This window comes from Pseudophryne corroboree, chromosome 8 (genome assembly GCF_028390025.1).
Source record: "Pseudophryne corroboree isolate aPseCor3 chromosome 8, aPseCor3.hap2, whole genome shotgun sequence".
NCBI lineage: Eukaryota > Metazoa > Chordata > Amphibia > Anura > Myobatrachidae > Pseudophryne > Pseudophryne corroboree.
The window spans coordinates 264165905-264191013 of NC_086451.1; the positions used below are offsets into that span (position 1 = coordinate 264165905).

Consider the following 25109-nt stretch of genomic DNA (forward strand, 5'->3'; position numbering starts at 1 on the left):
GATAAAGATGGTCGTTGATTAGGGGATAGCTGTGAGTGAAATGTGTCGAGACGAGGGCTTAGATAACCAGAGGAAAGAGGGCCCTGCTCTGAAGAGCTAACAATCTAGTGGGGAGGGGCGACAGACAGATGACAAGAGGTGCAGGCAAGTGGGAGGTAGCCTGATGGCAGTATGCAAGCAAAGCGGAGATGTTCACGGCATGAGGCAGGGGGGTGGAGGCGCGGCTTCAGCACTGGGTTATGCATCGGGAGGGTATGCTTTGATGAATAGGTGGGTTTTTAGTGCACGTTTGAAGCTTTGCAAGGTCGGGGAGAGTCTAATGGAGCGGGGGAGTGCGTTCCACTGAAGGGGTGCAGCACGGGCAAAATCCTGAACTCGTGCATGGGAAGCAGTGACCAGGGCGGTGGAGAGACGACGGTCATTGGTCGACCGTAGGGGGCGGGAGGGAGTATGAAGGGAAAGGAGGTTGGAGATGTAGGGAGCAGTGGAATTAGAGATGGCCTTGTATGTGAGGGTGAGGAGTTTGAAGAGGATTCTGTAGGGGAATGGGAGCCAGTGTAGATTTTGTCGAAGGGGAGTGGCAGATGTGGTGCGGTGGGAGAGGAAGATAAGCCTAGCTGCGGAGTTCAGGACAGATTGGAGGGGAGCAAGATGGGAGCAAGCGAGGCCAATGAGGAGAACATTGCAGTAATCAAGTCGTGAGATGACCAGTGAGTGGATGATGAGTTTAGTTGCACTCTCGGAGAGGTACTGTATGGCCTGATACGAGCAATGTTGCGTAGCTGGAAACGACAGGATTGTGCCAGAGCTTGGATGTGGGGTGCAAAGGAGAGGGAGGAGTCAAGAGTGACGCCCAAGCAGCGGAGTTGGGGAACGGGGAAGATGGTGGTGTTGTCAACAATGATGGAGATATTGGTCGGGGGTGTTGCTCTGGATGGGGGGAAGATGATGAGTTCAGTTTTGTCCATGTTGAGCTTTAGAGAGCGTTCAGACATCCAGGAGGAGATTGCGGAGAGGCAGCTGAAAACCTGAGAGAGGACAGAGGGGGACAGATCAGGAGAGGAGAGATAGAGTTGTGTGTCATCAGCATAGAGGTGGTATTGAAGGCCAAATGAGTTAATGAGCGCACCCAGGGAAGAGGTGTACAGGGAGAACAGAAGGGGTCCAAGGACAGAACCCTGAGGGACACCAACAGGAAGGATGGAAGGGTGTGAGGTGGTGCTGGAGGCAGACACAGAGGAGCGGTTAGTGAGGTAAGAAGAAAACCAGTCAAGGACAGTGCTAGAGAGGCCAGCATTTTGGAGTGTGCGGAGGAGGAGAGGATGATCTACGGTGTCAAAGGCAGCAGAGAGGTCCAGAAGGATAAGCAGAGAGAAGTGGCCCCTGGATTTGGCTGAAAGCAGGTCATTGGTGACTTTCACCAGGGCAGTCTCAGTTGAGTGGAGTGGGCGAAAGCCAGATTGTAGTGGATCGAGGATTGAGTTGTCAGAGAGGTAGCTTGTGAGACGGCTGTAGACTAGTCGTTCAAGTAATTTGGAGGCGAAGGGTAGAAGAGAGATGGGGCGGTAGTTAGTGGGTGATGAGGGGTCGAGGTTGGGTTTTTTGAGAATAGGTGAGACCAGAGCATGTTTGAATGGTGAGGGGAAGATGCCGATGGAGAGGGACAGGTTAAAGAGGTGAGCAAGGTGGGAGCAGGCAGTGGGGGAGAGGGAGCGGAGAGGACGGGAGGGAAAGGGGTCCAGGGGGCAGGTGGAGGGGGGGGGAGGATAAGATGAGGGAGTGGACTTCCTTTTCTGGAGTGGGACGGAAGGAGGACAGGGTGGGATAGATGGAGGGAAGGGATAAAGGGGGCAGGAAGGTAGCAGAGGGGTGACGGCGGGAGATGTCGTGTTGGATGTCCTCAATTTTGGAGATGAAGAAGGAGGCAAAGTCAGTGGCAGTGAGGGAGGATGGGAGGGGAGGAGGAGGGGGGCAAAGGAGAGTGTTGAAAGTTTCAAAGAGACGGCGTGGACAGGAGCACTGAGAAGAGATGAGTGCTTGGAAAAAGGATTGCTTGGCGAGGGAAAGAGCAGAGCTGTAGGAGGAGAGAATAAACTTGAAATGGAGGAAGTCTGGCGCAGAGTGAGATTTCTTCCAGGAGCGTTCAGCGGAGCGTGAGCATTTTTGTAAGTAACGTGTTAGTTTGGTGTGCCAGGGTTGGGGTTTGGAGCGGCGGAGGGGGACAGAGGAGAGGGGGGCCACAGAGTCGAGAGCAGCGGTAAGGGAAGAGTTATAGAAGGAGGCTGCCTGGTTGGGACAAGTTATAGTGGAAAGAGGAGATAGGGAAGTCTCGAGGGAGGACATGAAAGTGGGTTTGAGAGACCCGAGATTGCGTCTGGTGGTGATAGGTCTGGGCGTGGAGAGGAGGAAGGAGGATGAGAGGGTGAAAGAAAGCAGATGGTGGTCAGAGAGAGGGAGAAATCAGAGAGATCACATCGGTGGGTGAAGACAAGGTCAAGGGAGTGGCCGAGATTGTGAGTAGGGGTGGAGGTCCATTGAGAAAGTCCAAAGGAGGTGGAAAGGGCGAGAAGATTAGTTAAAGCAGCATTAGTGATGTCAATAGGGATGTTAAAGTCACCGAGGATGACAGAGGGGAGGTCAGAGGAGAGAAAGTGGGGAAGCCAGGCAGCAAAGTTGTCAAGGAAAGGTGAACAGTGGCCAGGGGGGCGGTAGATCACTGCCACAAGGAGGTGAATGGGGTAGAAGAGGCGGATAGTGTGGACCTCGAAGGTGGAAAAGGTGAGGGAGGGCTCAGGTGGGATGACACGAAAGGTGCAGGTAGGGGAGAGAAGGATGCCCACGCCTCCACCCTGGCGACCATCAGGTCTGACCGTGTGGGTGAAGGAGAGGCCTCCGTAGGAGAGGGCAGCAGGGGAGGTGGTGTCAGAGGAGGAGAGCCAGGTTTCAGTGATGGCGAGAAGGTTAAAAGTGTGGGAGATGAAGAGGTCGTGGATAGTTGGCAGCTTGTTGCAGATTGATCTAGCATTCCAGAGTGTACAGGAGAAAGGAAGGGAGAGGACAGGGGAGATGGGAATAATGTTGGCTCGGTTCTGAGTGCGTGTGGGTGATTTGGAATTTGGGTGGTGAGACCTGGCAGTGATGATTGGTATGTGACAGGATCGAGGAGCCATAATTTGGTACAGTAGTGTTCAAAGGAATAGAATGGTGTGGGTGTAATATAGAATGAACAAGGGGAATGTGGGGTGTAATGTAAGCAAAAGACCGTGCAAACAGAATTTTAAGAAATAATGGAAGGAACGGAAAGGCTGAGATGGATACACAGTGGTTGTAGATTGTGTAAATGAGAGTGGGAGCAATGTGTGAGAGCAGTAGGGCTGTTACTTAATCAGACAGGTAGTTCAGTGTCCAGGCTGTGCAGGCTGCAGTCGTTGCTGGTAGTGGTATAGGTAACTCACTGTAGTATGTTGTTTGCAGTTCTTTTCTGGAGGTGGGGGTGATAGTCTGCGACACGACTGCATTTCCTGCTCTCCGCCCAACGCTGCGTTGCTACCCACAGATGCCCGTTGCCTGTTAATCACCATGCGGTTGCATCCTTCCGGGATGCAGTCGCATCGTGAAGGGTCGTGCATTTTAGCAGCTGAATGCAGCCACTGCATGCAAGTCTGGACAAGGCCCATAGTGGGTTATTCAGATACGACCACAGATCGCTGCATATGCGCCCAGATCTGCGTTCATTTCTGCACATGCTGAGGGACGCACAGCACAGGGCAAGGCCGCCCAGCATATGTGGGTCTGCCTCCCAATGCGTCCGCAGTCTAATTGCGAATGCACTGGATCTAAGGTTGACCCCTTGTAGCGCATCCTGGCTGCGCTGCCTGACGGTCAGTGGCCATTTTTTTTTTCTCTTGAAGTGGCTGCGTGTGACGTCACACAGCCACCCCAAAAATTATCCCAACACGCCCCTTTCGGTATGCCCCACTCCTCCAATGCCGCAACGACACTTCTCCGATGGCTGCCGCTATCAATCACACTGCGCCCGTATCCTTCCTGGAAGTGGCCGCATCCTTCCTGGATGCAGCCGCAGTGTGTATGCACGCGCACTGCGGTCAGTGCGCATGCGCAAACCAGATGGACTGCTGCGTCTATTTCTGAATTAGGTCCATAGTGCGAGGAAGAACCCAACAGGTGAGACCTCAGGCTGGAAGCTAATTAAGGAGGTGATTGAAGTGAACTGTTACCTTATAAACGGGGTCAGGGCATTTTGCAAGACTAATCAACGAGTCCAGACTTTATCAAATGATTTGGCAGAATTGTTAATTAATCTAGTCATATATTCCATGTTATGAGTATACCAAATTCGTGCAATAACAGATTGCAAAGAGGGAGTAATGGGCATTTTCCAGTCTGCTTCTGTTTGGCATGTTGTGGCGGAGGTAATATGGCACATTAACTTATTTTGGTGTCAGGACAAGTCAGAGCACCCCAAAGGAAGAAGAAAATGTTTAAGGTTGTAGGGGAAAGAAAAATTAAGTACTTGCGAAATTAGGTTTATGACTTCTCGCCAGAGAACAGCTACAGTATCTCCTGGCAAGACCACCATATGTGGATTATGGTACCCTCATCAGAACATCCCCTCCAGTATCTGTCCAAAGTATCAGGGTCCCGAGAGGGTACATAGTACCATCTATTCAATAATTAGTATACATTCTCCTTAATTTTGACAAAAATTTAATTGGAGAAAGTGTTATCCCAATCTCTGACCACTCCTCAGTGTCTAGGCGGGATGCAGTCAGTTTACCTCCAATCAAAATCCCGACGTTCAAAATCCCGACATGGATAAAATACCGACAAGGTCAAAATACCAACATGTAAAATGCCGACAGGTCAAAATACCGACATGAGTTTTTCATGATTTTTTTTAATTGAAACCGACTTGTTCATACTTTACCATCCCAGTGGACCTGGAGGGGGAATATAATAGTGTGCCGAGCGCAGCGAGGCACCGTGCCCGAAGCATGGCGAGCGCAGCGGTACACTTTTTATATGGTGTCCATGTTGACTTATGTCGACATTCACACACACAAAAAAACAAAAAATTGCATGTCGGTATTTTGACCTGTCGGCATTTTACATGTCGGTATTTTGACCTTGTCGGTATTTTGTCCATGTCGGGATTTTGACCTTGTCAGGATTTTGACCATCGGTCAATTGGTGTTGGGATTTTGATTGGAGCTAGTTCCTAAATATGTCTCCCAGGCTGATTCAGGAGATTCCTATGCAAAATGCGTCTCCTCAACAAGCAATGCATATAGATCAGAGATCAAGCCTTTAGTTAAGGAGCCGCTCCCAACAGAGAGCCAAAAAGTCCTCCCACCTTAAAATGAAAATGTCTGTGCTTCAAATATTGGAAGAAATCGTTAGATAGGAGCACTACATGCACCTGGATATGAGAGAACTGGGTCTCTGGTAATATCGGCAAGGTACAGAATGTTCCCCTCTTTCCATAGACAGAAAGACAACCTGCTCATGCCCGAATGGAAATCAGGATTGTGGAATAACAAAATAAGGGGGGATGGGCAAGTGGCCAACTTTATACTTTCTGTTAATGTAATCCACAATAAATAACAAACAGGAAACTATCTGGTGGGCTACCACGTCTGGGGGCGACAAATCCTCTGGAGCTAGCGGAGGAATGAGACTGTAGAGAGGCACAACTTTTCAGTATCGACCAGACCTTCATGGCACCAGAGTTACACTATTGGACACAGTGGGCAAGTTGTGCCGCAAGATAGTACCTCTTAAATTTGGGTATACCCAGATCTCCACCCGAGAGGGACGCTGCAATTGTTTCAGTTTAGCCCAATGGTGTTTGTTAGCCCAAATAAAACAAGTGGTTTGAAATTGTAAAGATTTGAATACATAAGGGCGAACTCAATTGGGGATCACAGGGATGATATTCAATTTATTCTGTTTATCTTGCTGATCCAGCCTAATCTAATGGGCACGATTGTGAAAAGTGCTGTCTGGTTGCCCAAACGGGTCACTTTTCAGACATTTCAGCTTGCTGAAATGTGTTTCCTTGTGGCTCAGCGTGCCCGAATAGAGCAACAATTGATTTGCTCCGTTGGGCACCATCTAGTGGCGGCTGCGGGGAGAAACAATTTAATTCCTCCCATATGGAGGTATAGAAATCGGAACTGTTTGAAACAGGTATAGGAGCCAAGAGAGTTCGTTCATCTTCATTGAATTCACCCAAACGATCCAGGAGATAAATGGAGGTCAAATTTAATTTGGTCCAAACTGTGGGGGAAAATGGCCTGGAAGAGCTGATGATGGCTACGTGTCACAAAGCTTTTTATCTATGGGGCTAAGCCAGTGGTTCCCAAACTGTGTGCCGTGGCACCCTGGGGTGCCTCAGGACACTTGCAGGGGTGCCTCGGGTTGGTGGTCCAGGACCAATTAAAATGATTTATGGTTAATGTAATAGGCAAAGCCAGTGCTGGGGGCTGCCAATCATAACATGTGTGGACAAATAGAGGCAAATCCTGTCCCTCACCACACAATTGACTCTAAGGGTGACATATAAGCACAATTTACTTAATTTAATATTTCTTTCTTAATTTATCAATAAGAAACCTCTGGCCTAGGGGTGCCGTGAAAACAATTCTGATGCTCTAGGGCGCCGTGCTTGTAAAATGTTTGGGAACCACTGGGCTAAGCAATGGTTTTCGGGCAACAGCACATCTCTTCCAGCCACCGCCTACAACGCAGTGTTTGTCTGTAGTGATTGAGACGACTTTCTTCCTCATTTTCATCAGAGGAACACGGATCTGATAAGCTGTTTGGAATCTGTCCCGTATGTAACACCTGATGATAAATGTGTCCTCTGTTTGTGGTCACTTGAGGTTGTCCATGTCGTGGGTGATCATGTACACTGTTGTTTACTGTGTATATCTTGAGGGTACACTGCACGCCACCAAGAGTAACCTTCTCCAGGCAAATAATTTCACAAACTATGCCCTGCATATCTCAAAGCCAGCAAAGGTTTGGGGTTTGGAATCTGCACTGGTTAGGATTGTTATAGGAAAATAATCAAAAACAATTTCGAGGGTAGAAAATGTTTACAATAACCAACATATGGCTACTGACTTTGCCTGAAGTGTTTTATGCAGTAGCACCTGTTGGTGGTGCTCCCAGAAGTTAGTTCAGAATAAACTATTTCGTGGGGTTTTGCAGAGATGCAAGAAGACTGTTTAGTCTCTCTGGGGCACACTTTTTTTACACAGTAATACGGTAAGTATATAGGTTTAGTTATATGGTAAGTATAATTGAAGGTAAGTAAAGATTTTTTCGTTAAAACTTAACTTTTATTAAGGGTATACAGATGATAAAGATACAATACACCAATGAAAAAGATTAATTAAAAAGCGTATTAAATAAATTGCTCACTTCTATTCAATTTAATTGTCTAGTGTCAAAGTGGGCTCTGTCTTTGTCAGACGTGAGTAAAAATAAAGAGACGTTTATCAGAACAAAAGTATCTGTTTTTCTGTTCAGTTTCTGTTCTTATTCAGAGTAATGAAACTATTGTATACGTATTGGGGAGGAACAGAAATCAGGCTTTATGACTTTATGACCGTGCTACATTAAGACACTGGGTTGTTACAAATGTTATTATATAACAAGTGATACATTACATGGTAACCTTTTTGGATACAATCCTTTGTCAGTGAGTTCTATCCAGGTTGACAATTTGGATAGTATTCATGATTCTCTTTCCTCTTTTGAGTAGGATGTTTGACCAGCTAACAGTCCAGTTTTTTTTATAATATCTGAAAAATGTTCTTTAGACTTTAAAAAATAATACATTATTGCATGTGTACTGGTGAAACAGACAACTGGTCTAGATGTTATTATATTATATTTTTTTCCTATCAGCTAATAATGCAGTATGTTGAAATCACAGCAACGGAATTTATTTTTATGAGGTTTTGAGATTGGGAGGAAATAAATCTTGTGAGTTTTCTGACCATCATATGATAATTAGATGATCATCATAATCTACAAACACCAATAACACAATAACCTCATGTTACTTCTTTTTCTTACACTCTCTCATCCATAATCCAGGGTTGCCCTCTGCAATGCTCACGATAGCTACAGAGGTTCCCATTTGGATAGCAGACTTTTCTTACCAATATTTGACCACCTGTCTCTTTACTTACCTTACCCCTCAGTTATTCTTTATTCCAATATACTCTCTCATCCAATTTGAGTAATCTTGCATGAACATTAACCCTCCCCACAAAATTTTCTACAGTCATACCACACTGTACTTGCCCAATCTCATCTGATCTTGGAAGCCAGGCAGTGTAGGGCCGGGTCAGTACCAGAAGGGGAGACCCTCTGGGAATACCAGGTACTGTAGTATTGGTGACAAGTAACCTATATACTTACCCAGGAAAGCAGAAGTGTACTGTACTTCCTTCAAAACCAGACTAATTTGGCGCATACACTCTCTCATTGCCCATTCGATGGCAACAGATGTGCAAAAGCAGAAGTGACTGGTTCTTAATACTTCCTACTATTTTTCAGAATACGGGTGCGGTACCACTGAATTGATACTCGCTTGGTTACCCTATGGGTTCTTGAAGTCACAAAGCCTGATTTCTGTTCCTCCCCAATACGTATACAATAGTTTCATTACTCTGAATCAGAGAACAGAAAAACAAACTTTTGTTCTGACTAACGTCTCTTCTTTATTTTTACTCACGTCTGACACAGACTGTGCCCACTTTGACACTAGACAATTAAATTGAATAGAAGTGAACACTTTATTTAATCCACTTTTTAATTAATCTTTTTCATTGGTGTATCGTATCTTTTTTGTCTGTATATTCTTAATAAAAGTTAAGTTTTAACGGAAAAAATCTTTACTTACCTTCAATTATACTTACCATATAACTAAACCTATTTACTTACTGTATTACCATGTAAAAAGTGTGCCCCAGAGAGACTAAACAGTCTTCTTGCGTCTCTGCAAAACCCCACAAAATTTCTCAAAGCCACTATGGCAGATTGTTTTTCGATTGATAAAGCCTACTTGAGAGCCATGTAGGAGACCACTTTTAATGTTTTCACAAGTGTCCACAGTAGCACAATACAGGGCGAACTCTGAAATTCTTCCACTGTGAATGTGCTGATGAATCTTTTTTAAAACAGCATTGGGCATGTGTCATATCACGAGCACCTAGTGACCTTGCAGGCGTAATTTGTTCATTTTCAGGAATCCGACATTATCTGGCTATTAGCATATCTCCCAACTTCTTTACCTCAGGCAGACCTTTGTGCACGGTACAATTGCATGCTTGATATTAGGAGGCGTGGCCTCCCAGGGTCATGGTATCACAGTTAGGGGGTATGGCTTTGCTGGGAATGCAGTACACGTGAGTCACAGCAGGTGGCCACATTTCTATGCAAAACTCGCGTATCAAGTTCATCCTTTACAATGAAATCAATGAATCTGGGGGTGGTTTTAAAATTAATGAGCTGTAGTGTCATTTTATTTATAAGCATATTACATTAATTATTATTATTTGCTAGTATTTGATAAATGTTAACATGCCTTACAACGTGCCTGTGTTATAAATATTGGCTGACAGTCGTGGACCGTGGACACCCATAGAGGGAAAATCACCCACCTCGATGGTATATCTGCGGCGGTATGGTAACCCTGTCGGGATCCCGGAGTCTGTATTGTGACTGCCGGGATCCCGACGATCGGTATGCTAACCGCATACTCAATAACCAGTGTACTTTTGTTCTAATTTTAATCTAAAAATATAGTACAAACTGCCTCATACATCTTTGCTGCAGTTACACCAAACAGCCTCTCTTGGCACGCCAGGTCATGTGAGACTCTGCTAGTGTCAAGTGGCTTTTTTTTTTGCATCTTTTTTTGCCGAAAATTGATTTTAGTTGCAATGCAAGTAGGACGCACAAGGTAACTGTGCTGATTAATGTGATATGTGACACTTGTATATTTGTGTGCGACTGAGTCTCTGAACCTGCATATGAAGTGCTATGATGCAGTGACCACAGCTTTTTTCTGTGTCAAGTACCTCTGTGCTTCATATACAGACTCAGTCGCACACAGATATACAAGTGTTGCATATCAAATGAATCAGCAGTGTCTCCTTGTGCATCCTAGTCACATCTTGTTGAATGCGTCTATGACACATTATCGGCAGGGGCATCTCCCGTTGTGTGGCATATTAAGGCTAGATGTGTGAGAACACATCTGTAGTCTACTCACAGAGAAATATTTTTGGGGGTGTAATAATAAACCATACTGGTTAAGCCATCAGTTACATCGTCATTTTGACCTTGGCTATAAGAAGATTTGATTTTACATTACATAAGACAATTCGATGTTGTTCAAGGCCGTGGTACTGGGGACCCAATTTCAAGCACCACGCCCAGGTTAATTTTTTTTATTTTAGTTTTTGAAAAAAACAAACCCAAAAATAAATAATACAGTGCTATGTTCTTGTCCTTTGTGTTTCTGGTAAAATGCATAATAACCCAGCATATATTATTTTACAGAGCTTAGATGAAGCCGCCCAATAGCAGTCGAAAGACACCCGTTTCTGAGGAATCACTGACATGGAGCAGTGCATCAAGCTATTCCTCTAATTCATTTGAACCCATTACAGATGATGCTACTGGAAAATATGAAAAGGATTTATTTCAGACCATTTCAGATGAATCTAGTAGGAACTATGAAAGTGATTCATTTGAATCGAATACAAATGAACCTCGTCACAAATATGAAAGTGATTCATTTGAATCCACTACAGATGAACCTAGCAGGAACTATGAAAGTGATTCATTTGATTCATTCTCCTCCAAACTTAACCTTCATCGGGACTCATTATCTGAGACAATTTGTAGCATGTCTGAAGCAGCAGAGGGTTTTGAGACGAATGACCAAGGTACTTATAAAGCTACTGCTTATAAAGAGGAATTTGTCCTAAAATAAAGCACTGTATAACTTGTTCTCTGTGTACACACTCTAGTAATAGATTAGCTGGTGGGGAAATACATTTTCTCTAACGTCCTAAGTGGATGCTGGGGACTCCGTCAGGACCATGGGGAATAGCGGCTCCGCAGGAGACAGGGCACAAAAGTAAAAGCTTTAGGATCAGGTGGTGTGTACTGGCTCCTCCCCCTATGACCCTCCTCCAAGCCTCAGTTAGGTTTTTGTGCCCGTCCGAGCAGGGTGCAATCTAGGTGGCTCTCCTAAAGAGCTGCTTAGAAAAAGTTTTTTAGGTTTTTTATTTTCAGTGAGTCCTGCTGGCAACAGGCTCACTGCATCGAGGGACTTAGGGGAGAGAATTTCAACTCACCTGCGTGCAGGATGGATTGGATTCTTAGGCTACTGGACACCATTAGCTCCAGAGGGAGTCGGAACACAGGTCTCACCCTGGGGTTCGTCCCGGAGCCGCGCCGCCGACCCCCCTTACAGATGCTGAAGATTGAAGGTCCGGAAACAGGCGGCAGAAGGCTCTTCAGTCTTCATGAAGGTAGCGCACAGCACTGCAGCTGTGCGCCATTGTTGTCACACACTTCACACCAGACGGTCACGGAGGGTGCAGGGCGCTGCTGGGGGCGCCCTGGGCAGCAATATATAATACCTTTTATGGCAAAAGAATACATCACATATAGCCATTGAGGCTATATGTATGTATTTAACCCATGCCAAATGTCTAAAACTCCGGGAGGAAAGCCCGCCGGAATAGGGGGCGGGGCTTATTCTCCTCAGCACACGGCGCCATTTTCCTGCTCAGCTCTGCTGTGAGGAAGGCTCCCAGGCTCTCCCCTGCACTACAGAAACAGGGTTAAAACAGAGAGGGGGGGCACTTATTTGGCGATATGATTACATATGTGAAAATGCTATAAGGGAAAACACTTGTATAAGGGGTTGTCCCTGTATAATTATAGCGTTTTTGGTGTGTGCTGGCAAACTCTCCCTCTGTCTCCCCAAAGGGCTAGTGGGGTCCTGTCCTCTATCAGAGCATTCCCTGTGTGTGTGCTGTGTGTCGGTACGTGTGTGTCGACATGTAGGAGGACGATGTTGGTGAGGAGGCGGAGCAAATTGCCTGTATTGGTGATGTCACTCTCTAGGGAGTCGACACCGGAATGGATGGCTTATTTAGGAATTACGTGATAATGTCAACACGATGCAAGGTCGGTTGACGACATGAGACGGCCGGCAAACAAATTAGTACCTGTCCAGGCGTCTCAGACACCGTCAGGGGCTTGTAAAAACGCCCATTTACCTCAGTTGGTCGACACAGACACGGACACTGACTTCAGTGTCGACGGTGAAGAAACAAACGTATTTTCCTTTAGGGCCACACGTTACATGTTAAGGGCAATGAAGGAGGTGTTACATATTTCTGATACTACAAGTACCACAAATAAGGGTATTATGTAGGGTGGGAATAATCTACTTGTAGTTTTTCCTGAATCAGATAAATTAAAGTGTGTGATGATACGTGGGTTTCCTCCGATAGAAAATTATTGGAGGTATACCCTTTCCCGCCAGAAGTGAGGGCGAGTTGGGAAACACACCTTAGGGTGGATAAGGCGCTCACACGCTTATAAAAACAAGTGGCGTTACCGTCTCCAGATACGGCCGCCATCAAGGAGCCAGCTGATAGGAAGCTGAAAAATATCCTAAAAAGTATATACACACATACTGGTGTTATACTACGACCAGCAATCGCCTCAGCCTGGATGTGCAGCGCTGGGGGGGCTTGGTCGGATTTCCTGACTGAAAATATTGATACCCTTGACAGGGACAATATTTTATTGAATATAGAGCATTTTAAGGATGCATTTCTATATATGCGAGATGCGCAGAGGGATATTTGCATTCTGGCATCAAGAGTAGATGTGATGTCCATATCTGCCAGACGATGTTTATAGACACGACAGTGGTCAGGTGATGCAGATTCCAGACGGCACATGGAAGTATTGCCGTTTAAAGGGGCGGTCCATCGGACCTGGTGGCCATGGCAACAGCTGGAAAATCCACTTTTGTTACCCCAAGTCACATCTCAGCAGAAAAGGACACAGTCTTTTCAGTCTCAGTCCTTTCGTACCCATAAAGGCAGGCGGGCAAAAGGCCAGTCATATCTGCCCAGGGTTAGAGGAAAGGGAAGAAGACTGCAGCAGGCAGCCCATTCCCAGGAACAGAAGTCCTCCACAGCTTCTGCCAAGTCCGCAGCATGACGCTGGGGCCATACAAGCGGACTCAGGTGCGGTGGGGGGTCATCTCAAGAGTTTCAGCACGCAGTGGGCTCACTCGCAAGTGGACTCCTGGATCCTACACGTAGTATCCCAGGTGTACATTGGAAATTCGAGACGTCTTCCCCTCACAAGTTCCTAAAGTCTGCTTTACCAACGTCTCCCTCCGACAGGGAGGCAGTATTGGAAAAAAATTCACAGGCTGTATTCCCAGCACGTGATAATCAAAGTACCCCTCCTACAACAAGGGAAGGGGTATTATTCCACACTATATTGTGGTACTGAAGCCAAACGGCTCGGTGAGATCTAAAAGATTTGAACAATTACATACAAGGGTTCAAATCAAGATGGAGTCACTCAGAGCAGTGATAGCGAACCAGGACGATATGGTGTCACTGGATATCAGGGACGCTTACCTACAAGTCCAAATTTTGCCCTTCTCACCAAGGGTATCTCAGGTTCGTGGTACAGAACTGTCACTATCAGTTCAGACGCTGCCGTTTGGATTGTCCACGGCACCCCGGGTCTTTACCAAGGTAATGGCCGAAATTATGATTCTTCCTAAAAGAAATATGGACGCTTTCCTGATAAGGGCAAGGTCCAGAGAACAGTTGGCGGTCGGAGTAGCACTATCTCAAGTAGTTCTACGACAGCACGAGTGGATTCTAAATATTCCAAAATCGCAGCTTTTTCCGACGACACGTCTAATGTTCCTAGGGATGATTCTGGACACAGTCCAGAAAAGGATGTTTTCTCCCGGAGAAGAAAGCCAGGGAGTTATCCGAGCTAGTCAGGAACCTCCTAAAACCAGGAAAAGTATCAGTGCATCATTGCACAAAGGGTCCTGTGAAAAATGGTGGTTTCTTACAAAGCGATCCCATTCGGTAGATTTCACGCAAGAACCTTTCAGTGGGATCTGCTGGGAAAATGGTCCGGATCGCATCTTCAGATGCATCAGCGGATAACCCTGTCTCCAAGGACAAGGGTGTTTCTTCTGCGGTGGCTGCAGAGTGCTCATCTATGAAAGGGCCGCAGATTCGGCATTCAGGACTGGGTCCTGGTGACCACGGATGCCAGCCTGAGTGGCTGGGGAGCAGTCACACAAGGAAAAAATTTCCAGGGAGTGTGATCAAGTCTGGAGACTTCTCTCCACATAAATATACTGGAGCTAAGGGCAATTTACAAGGCTCTAAGCTTAGCAAGACCTCTGCTTCAAGGTCAGCCGGTATTGATCCAGTGGGACAACATCACGGCAGTCGCCCACGAAAACAGACAGGGCGGCACAAGAAGCAGGAGGGAAATGGCAGAAACTGCAAGGATTCTTCGCTGGGCGAAAAATCATGTGATAACACTCTCAGCAGTGTTAATTCCGGGAGTGGAAAACTGGGAAGCAGACTTCCTCAGCATAACCTCCACCAGGGAGAGTGGGGACTTCAGCGGGAAGTCTTCCACATGATTGTAAACCGTTGGGAAAAACCAAAGGTGGACATGATGGCGTCCCGCCTGAACAAAAAACTAGACAGATATTGCGCCAGGTCAAGGGACCCTCAGGCAATAGCGGTGGACGCTCTGGTAACACTGTGGGTGTACCAGTCATGGTATGTGTTCCCTCCTATGCATCTCATACCAAAAGTACTGAGAATCATAAGAAGGAGATGAGTAAGAACGATACTCGTGGTTCCGGATGGGTCAAGAAGGACTTGGTACCCGGAATTTCAAGAGATTCTCACGGAAGAACCGTGGCCTCTACCTTTAAGAAAGGACCTGCTCCAGCAGGGGCCTTGTCTGTTCCAAGACTTACCGCGGCTGCGTTTGACGGCATGGCAGTTGAACGCCGGATCCTGAAAGGGCATTCCAGATGAAGTCATCCCTACCCTGGTCGAAGCCAGGAAGGATGTAACCGCAAAACATTTTCACCGCAATTGGCGAAAATATGTTGCGTGGTGTGAGGCCAAGAAGGTCCCTACAGAGGAATTCCAACTGGGTCGTTTCCTACATTTCCTGAAAACAGGACTGTCTATGGGCCTAAAATTAGGGTCCATTAAGGTTCAAATTTCGACCCTGTCGAATTTCTTCCAGAAAGAACTGGCTTCAGTGCCTGAAGTTCAGACGTTTGTAAAAGGGGTACTGCATATACAGCCTCCTTTTGTGCCCCCAGTGGCACCTTGGGATCTCAATGTTGTTTTGAGTTTCCTAAAGTCACATTGGTTTGATCCACTCACCACTGTGGACTTAAAATATTTCACATGGAAGGTGAAGATTCTATTAGCCCTGGCTTCAGCCAGGCGTGTGTCAGAATGGGCGGCTTTATCATATAAAAGCCCTTACTTAATTTTTCATTCTGACAGGGCAGAATTGAGGACTCGTCCTCAATTTCTCCTTAAGGTGTTTTCTGTTTTTCACATGAACCAACCTATTGTGGTACCTGCGGCTACTAGGGACTTGGAGGACTCCAAGTTACTTGACGTTGTCAGGGCCCTGAAAATATATGTTTCCAGGACGACTGGAGTCAGAAAATCTGACTCGCTGTTTAGCCTGTATGCACCCAACAAGATGGGTGCTCCTGCTTCTAAACAGACGATTGCTCGCTGGATTTGTAGTACAATTCAGCTTGCACATTCTGTGGCAGGCTTGCCACAGACAAAATCAGAAAAAGCCCATTCCACAAGGAAGTGGGCTCATCTTGGGCGACTGCCTGAGGGGTCTCGGCTTTACAACTTTGCTGAGCATTTACTTGGTCAGGGGCAAACACGTTTGCTAAATTCTACAAATTTGATACCCTGGCTGAGGAGGACATGGAGTCTCTTATTCGGTGCTGCAGGGTCATCCGCACTCTCCCGCCCGTTTGGGAGCTTTGGTATAATCCCCATGGTCCTGACGGAGTCCCCAGCATCCACTTAGGACGTTAGAGAAAATAAGAATTTACTTACCGATAATTCTATTTCTCGTAGTCCGTAGTGGATGCTGGGCGCCCATCCCAAGTGCGGATTGTCTGCAATACTTGTACATAGTTATTGTTACAAAAAAATCGGGTTGTTATTGTTGTGAGCCGTCTGTTCAGAGGCTCCTACGTTTTTGTCATACTGTTAACTGGGTTCAGATCACAAGTTGTACGGTGTGATTGGTGTGGCTGGTATGAGTCTTACCCGGGATTCAAGATCCTTCCTTATTGTGTACGCTCGTCCGGGCACAGTATCCTAACTGAGGCTTGGAGGAGGGTCATAGGGGGAGGAGCCAGTGCACACCACCTGATCCTAAAGCTTTATTTTTGTGCCCTGTCTCCTGCGGAGCCGCTAATCCCCATGGTCCTGACGGAGTCCCCAGCATCCACTACGGACTACGAGAAATAGAATTATCGGTAAGTAAATTCTTATTTTCCAGGACGACTGGAGTCAGAAAATCTGACTCGCTGTTTAGCCTGTATGCACCCAACAGGATGGGTGCTCCTGCTTCTAAGCAGACGATTGCTCGCTGGATTTGTAGTACAATTCAGTTTGCACATTCTGTGGCAGGCCTGCCATAGCCAAAAATCTGTAAATGCCCACTCCACAAGGAAGGTGGGCTCATCTTGGGCGGCTGCCCGAGGGGTCTCGGCTTTACAACTTTGCCGAGCAGCTACTTGGTCAGGAGCAAATACGTTTGTAAAATTCTACAAAATTGATATCCTGGCTGAGGAGGACCTGGAGTTCTCTCATTTGGTGCTGCAGAGTCATCCGCACTCTCCCGCCCGTTTGGGAGCTTTGGTATAATCCCCATGGTCCTGACGGAGTCCCCAGCATCCACTTAGGACGTTAGAGAAAATAAGAATTTACTTACCGATAATTCTATTTCTCGTAGTCCGTAGTGGATGCTGGGCGCCCATCCCAAGTGCGGATTGTCTGCAATACTTGTACATAGTTATTGTTACAAAAAAATCGGGTTGTTATTGTTGTGAGCCGTCTGTTCAGAGGCTTCTACGTTTTATCATACTGTTAACTGGGTTCCGATCACAGGTTGTACAGTGTGATTGGTGTGGCTGGTATGAGTCTTACCCGGGATTCAAGATCCTTCCTTATTGTGTACGCTCGTCCGGGCACAGTATCCTAACTGAGGCTTGGAGGAGGGTCATAGGGGGAGGAGCCAGTACACACCACCTGATCCTAAAGCTTTTACTTTTGTGCCCTGTCTCCTGCGGAGCCGCTATTCCCCATGGTCCTGACGGAGTCCCCAGCATCCACTACGGACTACGAGAAATAGAATTATCGGTAAGTAAATTCTTATTTTTTTATATCTATACGAGCTGTTCTACCCATTCTTCGCACAAGAGTTTCTGATTTTCATGGTTGTAAATATAAATAAGTATAAAAAAATTGGTAAATCTATAGAGCTGTAAATTTGAGATGTCTTAATGTAAGTAAATATTTATCCATGGTTCTTGGCATTACCCGAGGAGCACCGGTAGCAGATACTGTAAAAATTGACAGGACAATTTTTGTAGTTTATTAAATACTACACACAGGAGGTGCAATCCAAATTTTTATCCGATTTGTCCTTTTGGGCGTTATCGTTCATGCAACACAATCCACGCATCTGTAATGATGTCATTATGTCAACCCCCTTTTCTTCACATTCGGGGAGGTTTATTAAAATTCTAATTATGTAATTTTCCCATTTCTCTATCGTCCTAAGTGGATGCTGGGGTTCCTGAAAGGACCATGGGAATAGCGGCTCCGCAGGAGACAGGGCACAAAAAAGTAAAGCTTTACTAGGTCAGGTGGTGTGCACTGGCTCCTCCCCCTATGACCCTCCTCCAGACTCCAGTTAGATTTTGTGCCCGAACGAGAAGGGTGCAATCTAGGTGGCTCTCCTAAAGAGCTGCTTAGAGAAAGTTTAGTTTAGGTTTTTTTTCTTTACAGTGAGTCCTGCTGGCAACAGGATCACTGCAACGTGGGACTTAGGGGGAAAGTAGTAAACTCACCTGCATGCAGAGTGGATTTGCTGCTTGGCTACTGGACACCATTAGCTCCAGAGGGATCGAACACAGGCCCAGCCGTGGAGTCCGGTCCCGGAGCCGCGCCGCCGACCCCCTTGCAGATGCTGAAGCGTGAAGAGGTCCGGAAACCGGCGGCTGAAGACTCCTCAGTCTTCATAAGGTAGCGCACAGCACTGCAGCTGTGCGCCATTTTCCTCTCAGCACACTTCACTGGGCAGTCACTGAGGGTGCAGAGCGCTGGGGGGGGGCGCTCTGAGAGGCAAATATAAACCTTATACAAGGCTAAAAATACCTCACATATAGCCCATAGGGGCTATATGGAGATATTTAACCCCTGCCTGACTGGAAAAATAGCGGGAGAAGAACCCGCCGAAAAAGGGGCGGGGCCTATCTCCTCAGCACACGGCGCCATTTTCTGTCACAGCTCCGCTGGTCAGAACGGCTCCCAGGTCTCTCCCCTGCACTGCACTACAGAAACAGGGTAAAACAGAGAGGGGGGGCACATTAATGGCTATATATATATATATTAAAGCAGCTATAAGGGAGCACTTAATATAAGGATATCCCTTGTATATATAGCGCTTTGTGGTGTGTGCTGGCAGACTCTCCCTCTGTCTCCCCAAAAGGGCTAGTGGGTCCTGTCTTCATTAGAGCATTCCCTGTGAGTTTGCGGTGTGTGTCGGTACGTGGTGTCGACATGTATGAGGACGATATTGGTGTGGAGGCGGAGCAATTGCCAAATATGCAGATGTCACCCCCCAGGGGGTCGACACCAGAATGGATGCCTTTATTTGTGGAATTACGTGATGGTTTATCTTCCCTTAAACAGTCAGTTGAGGACATGAGGCGGCCGGACAATCAATTAATGCCTGTCCAGGCGCCTCAAACACCGTCAGGGGCTGTAAAACGCCCTTTGCCTCAGTCGGTCGACACAGACCCAGACACGGGCACTGATTCCAGTGACGACGGTAGAAATTCAAACGTATTTTCCAGTAGGGCCACACGTTATATGATTTTGGCAATGAAGGAGACGTTACATTTAGCTGATACTACAGATACCGTAAAACAGGGTATTATGTATGGTGTGAAAAAACTACAAACAGTTTTTCCTGAATCAGAAGAATTAAATGACGTGTGTGATGAAGCGTGGGTTGCTCCTGATAAAAAGTTGATAATTTCAAAAAAGTTATTGGCATTATACCCTTTCCCGCCAGAGGTTAGGGCGCGCTGGGAAACACCCCCTAAGGTGGACAAGGCGCTCACACGCTTATCCAAACAAGTGGCGTTACCCTCTCCTGAGACGGCCGCACTTAAGGATCCATCAGATAGAAAGATGGAAGTTATTCAAAAGAATATATACACACATGCAGGTGTTATACTACGACCAGCTATAGCAACTGCCTGGATGTGCAGTGCTGGAGTAGTTTGGTCAGAATCCCTGATTGAAAATATTGATACCCTAGATAGGGACAATGTTTTACTGTCGTTAGAACAAATAAAGGATGCATTTATCTATATGCGTGATGCACAGAGGGATATTTGCACACTGGCATCTCGGGTGAGTGCTATGTCCATTTCAGCCAGAAGAGCCTTATGGACACGACAGTGGACAGGCGATGCGGATTCAAAACGTCACATGGAGGTTTTGCCGTATAAAGGGGAGGAGTTATTTGGAGTTGGTCTATCAGACTTGGTGGCCACGGCTACTGCCGGGAAATCCACTTTTTTACCTCAAGTCACTCCCCAACAGAGAAAGGCACCGACCTTTCAACCGCAGCCTTTTCGCTCCTACAAAAATAAGAGAGCAAAGGGCTTGTCGTACCTGCCACGAGGCAGAGGAAGAGGGAAGAGACACCAACAGGCAGCTCCTTCCCAGGAACAGAAGCCCTCCCCGGCTCCTGCAAAAACCTCAGCATGACGCTGGGGCCTCTCAAGCGGACTCGGGGACAGTGGGGGGCCGTCTCAAAAATTACAGCGCGCAGTGGGCTCACTCGCAGGTAGACCCCTGGATCCTGCAGATAATATCTCAGGGGTACAGGTTGGAATTAGAGACGGATCCTCCTCATCGTTTCCTGAAGTCTGCCTTACCAACCGTCTCTTCCGAAAGGGAGAGGGTGTTGGAAGCCATTCACAAGCTGTACGCTCAGCAGGTGATAGTCAAAGTACCCCTATTACAACAAGGAAAGGGGTATTATTCCACTCTATTTGTGGTACCGAAGCCGGATGGCTCGGTAAGGCCTATTCTAAATCTGAAGTCCTTGAACCTCTACATAAAAAAGTTCAAGTTCAAGATGGAGTCACTCAGAGCAGTGATAGCGAACCTGGAAGAAGGGGACTTTATGGTATCCTTGGACATCAAGGATGCGTATCTACACGTTCCGATTTACCCCGCACACCAGGGGTACCTCAGTTTCATTGTTCAAAACTGTCACTATCAGTTTCAGACGCTGCCGTTCGGATTGTCCACGGCGCCTCGGGTCTTTACCAAGGTAATGGCCGAGATGATGATTCTTCTTCGAAGAAAAGGCGTATTAGTTATCCCATACTTGGACGATCTCCTAATAAGGGCAAGGTCCAGAGAACAGCTGGAGACAGCTTTAGCACTATCTCAAGAGGTGCTAAGACAACACGGGTGGATTCTGAATATTCCAAAATCCCATTTAATCCCGACAACTCGTCTGCTGTTCCTAGGAATGATTCTGGACACGGTTCAGAAAAAGGTTTTCCTTCCAGAGGAAAAAGCCAAGGAGTTATCCGATCTGGTCAGGAACCTCCTAAAACCAGGAAAAGTGTCAGTACATCAATGCACAAGAGTCCTGGGAAAAATGGTGGCTTCTTACGAAGCAATTCCATTCGGCAGATTCCATGCAAGAATATTCCAAAGGGATCTGTTGGACAAATGGTCAGGGTCGCATCTGCAGATGCACCTGCGAATAACCCTGTCACCAAAGACAAGGGTGTCACTTCTGTGGTGGTTGCAGAAGGCTCACCTATTAGAAGGCCGCAGATTCGGCATTCAGGATTGGATCCTGGTGACCACGGACGCCAGCCTGAGAGGCTGGGGAGCAGTCACACAAGGAAGAAACTTCCAGGGAGTATGGACGAGTCTGGAAAAGTCTCTTCACATAAACATTCTGGAACTAAGAGCAATCTACAATGCTCTAAGCCAGGCGGAACTTCTCCTGCAAGGAAAGCCGGTGTTGATTCAGTCGGACAACATCACGGCGGTCGCCCATGTAAACAGGCAGGGCGGCACAAGAAGCAGGAGTGCAATGGCAGAAGCTGCCAAGATTCTTCGCTGGGCGGAGAATCACGTGATAGCACTGTCAGCAGTGTTCATCCCGGGCGTGGACAACTGGGAAGCAGACTTCCTCAGCAGACACGATCTTCATCCGGGAGAGTGGGGTCTACATCCAGAAGTCTTCAACATGTTAATAGACCGTTGGGAAAGACCAATTGTAGACATGATGGCGTCTCGCCTCAACAAGAAACTGGACAAATATTGCGCCAGGTCAAGAGATCCACAGGCAATAGCTGTGGACGCACTGGTAACTCCTTGGGTGTACCAGTCAGTGTATGTGTTTCCTCCTCTGCCGCTCATACCAAAGGTATTGAAGATCATACGGCAAAGAAGAGTAAGAACAATACTAGTGGTTCCGGATTGGCCGAGAAGGACTTGGTATCCGGAACTTCAAGAGATGCTCACGGACGAACCGTGGCCTCTACCTCTGAGAAGGGACCTGCTACAGCAGGGTCCCTGTCTTTTTCAAGACTTACCGCGGCTGCGTTTGACGGCATGGCGGTTGAACGCCAGATCCTAAAAGGGAAAGGCATTCCAGAAGAAGTCATTCCTACCTTGATTAAGGCACGGAAGGAAGTCACCGTGAAACTTTATCACCGCATTTGGCGAAAATATGTAGCGTGGTGCGAGGATCGGAGGGTTCCGACGGAGGAATTCCAACTGGGTCGTTTCCTACATTTCCTGCAATCAGGATTATCTATGGGTCTCAAATTGGGATCCATTAAGGTTCAAATTTCGGCCCTGTCAATATTCTTCCAAAAAGAATTGGCCTCTGTCCCTGAGGTCCAGACTTTTGTCAAGGGAGTACTGCATATACAGCCTCCTGTGGTGCCTCCGGTGGCACCGTGGGATCTAAATGTAGTTTTAGATTTCCTCAAATCCCATTGGTTTGAACCATTGAAAAAGGTGGATTTGAAATATCTCACATTGAAAGTGACTATGTTACTAGCCCTGGCCTCTGCCAGGAGAGTATCTGAATTGGCGGCTTTATCTTATAAAAGTCCTTATCTAATCTTCCATTCGGATAGGGCAGAACTGCGGACTCGTCCGCATTTTCTCCCTAAAGTGGTATCAGCATTTCATCTGAACCAACCTATTGTGGTGCCTGCGGCCACTAGCGACTTGGAGGACTCCAAGTTGTTGGACGTTGTCAGAGCCTTAAAAATATACATTGCAAGGACGGCTGGAGTCAGAAAATCTGACTCGCTGTTTATATTGTATGCACCCAACAAGTTGGGCGCACCTGCTTCTAAGCAGTCGATTGCTCGTTGGATTTGTAACACAATTCAACTTGCACATTCTGTGGCAGGCCTGCCACAGCCTAAAACTGTAAAAGCCCACTCCACAAGGAAGGTGGGCTCATCTTGGGCGGCTGCCCGAGGGGTCTCGGCATTACAACTCTGCCGAGCAGCTACGTGGTCGGGGAAGAACACGTTTGTAAAATTTTACAAATTTGATACCCTGGCAAAGGAGGACCTGGAGTTCTCTCATTCGGTGCTGCAGAGTCATCCGCACTCTCCCGCCCGTTTGGGAGCTTTGGTATAATCCCCATGGTCCTTTCAGGAACCCCAGCATCCACTTAGGACGATAGAGAAAATAAGAATTTACTTACCGATAATTCTATTTCTCGGAGTCCGTAGTGGATGCTGGGCGCCCATCCCAAGTGCGGATTATCTGCAATACTTGTACATAGTTATTGTTAACTAATTCGGGTTATTGTTAAGGAGCCATCTTTAAGAGGCCCTTTCTGTTGTCATACTGTTAACTGGGTTTAGATCACAAGTTGTACGGTGTGATTGGTGTGGCTGGTATGAGTCTTACCCGGGATTCAAAATGCCTCCCTTATTGTGTATGCTCGTCCGGGCACAGTACCTAACTGGAGTCTGGAGGAGGGTCATAGGGGGAGGAGCCAGTGCACACCACCTGACCTAGTAAAGCTTTACTTTTTTGTGCCCTGTCTCCTGCGGAGCCGCTATTCCCATGGTCCTTTCAGGAACCCCAGCATCCACTACGGACTCCGAGAAATAGAATTATCGGTAAGTAAATTCTTATTTTCCCACCTGCAGAATACCTAAGTTAAATTTCATCTTCTTAACATATCGGGAAGTAAGAGAATTATGAATTAGTCATGAGTCAGTGAGTGAGGGCTTTCGCATTTACATATACAGTACCAGTCAAAAGTTTAGACACACCTTCTCATTCAATGATTTTTATTTATTTTAAGTATTTTCTACATTGTAGATTAATACTGAAGACTTCAAAACTATGAAAGAACACATATGGAATTATGTTTTAAACAAAAAAGTGTTAAACGAATCAAAAGATGTTTTATATTTTAGATTCCTCAAAGTAGCCTCCTTTTGCTTTGATGACAGCTTTGCACACTCTTGGCATTCTCTCAGTCAGCTTCCTGAGGTAGTCTCCTGGAATGGTTTTCCAACAGTCTTGAAGGAGTTCCCAGAGGTGCTGAGCACTTGTTGGCTGCTTTTCCATCACTCTGCAGTCCAACTCATACCAAACCATCTCAATTGGGTTTAGGACGGGTGATTGCGGAGGCCAGGTCATCCGATGCAGCACTCCATCACTTTCCTTCTTGGTCAAGTAGCCCTTACATAGCCTGGAGGTGTGTTTGGGGTCATTGTCTTGTTGAAAAACAAATGATGGTCCCACTAAAGGGGTCATTCCGAGTTGATCGTAGCTGTGCTAAATTTAGCACACCTATGACCAGGCACTCAGACATGCGGGGGGGATGCCCAGCACAGGGCTAGTCCGCCCCGCATGTCAGTGCCGACCCCCCCCCCCCCTGCAGAAATGCAAAAGCGCGATGCTTTTGCATTTGAGGAGTAACTCCCGGCCAGCGCAGCTCCTGTGGCTGGCCGGGAGAACCTCTTCGATGCCCGGGTCGCAGCGGCTGCATGTGACGTCACGCAGCCGCTGCGGGCCCCCCCCCCCAACGGTCCAGCCACGCCTGCATTGGCCAGGCCAAGCCCCCTAAACGGCGCCTTAACGCCGCTGTCCAGCCCCCTCCCGCCCAGCGACTGCCTCTGCCTGTCAATAAGACAGAGGTGATCGCTAGGCAACGACAGCCTTCGTCCGTTTGGCATGCGCCGGTGCACTGCGGTGCATGCACAGTTCCGACCCGATCGCTGCACTGCGATAAACTGCAGCGAGCGATCGGGTCGGAATGACCCCCTAAGTGCAAACTAGATGGGATGGCAGGGCGCTGCAGAATGCTGTGGTAGCCATGCTGGTTAAGTGTGCCTTGAATTTTGAATAAATCACCAACAGTGTCACCAGCAAAGCACCCCCACACCATAACACCTCCTCCTCCATGCTTCACAGTGGGAACGACGCATGCAGAAACCATCCGCTCACCTTCTCTGCGTCTCACAAAAACACGATGGTTGGAACCAAAAATCTCAAATTTGGACTCATTAGAACAAAGTACAGATTTCCACTGGTCTAATGTCCATTCCTTGTGTTTCTTGGCCCAAACAGTTCTCTTCTTGTTGTTCATCTTCA

At 47.0% G+C, this 25109-nt stretch overlaps 1 protein-coding gene and 1 pseudogene across 2 annotated transcripts in view; both read left to right on the forward strand.

Moving 5' to 3' along the window:
• The window catches only part of C8H8orf48 (chromosome 8 C8orf48 homolog), a 180752-nt gene that overhangs the window by 111407 nt on the left and 44236 nt on the right, over nucleotides 1-25109 (forward strand). For both annotated transcript variants that reach the window (XM_063937218.1, XM_063937217.1), the window contains one exon: nucleotides 10606-10994. In XM_063937218.1, the coding sequence (XP_063793288.1) occupies nucleotides 10613-10994 (382 nt within the window). In that variant the 5' untranslated portion in view covers nucleotides 10606-10612. The remainder of the gene's footprint in view (nucleotides 1-10605; nucleotides 10995-25109) is intronic.
• On the forward strand, nucleotides 8313-8431 carry LOC134950156 (5S ribosomal RNA; annotated as a pseudogene).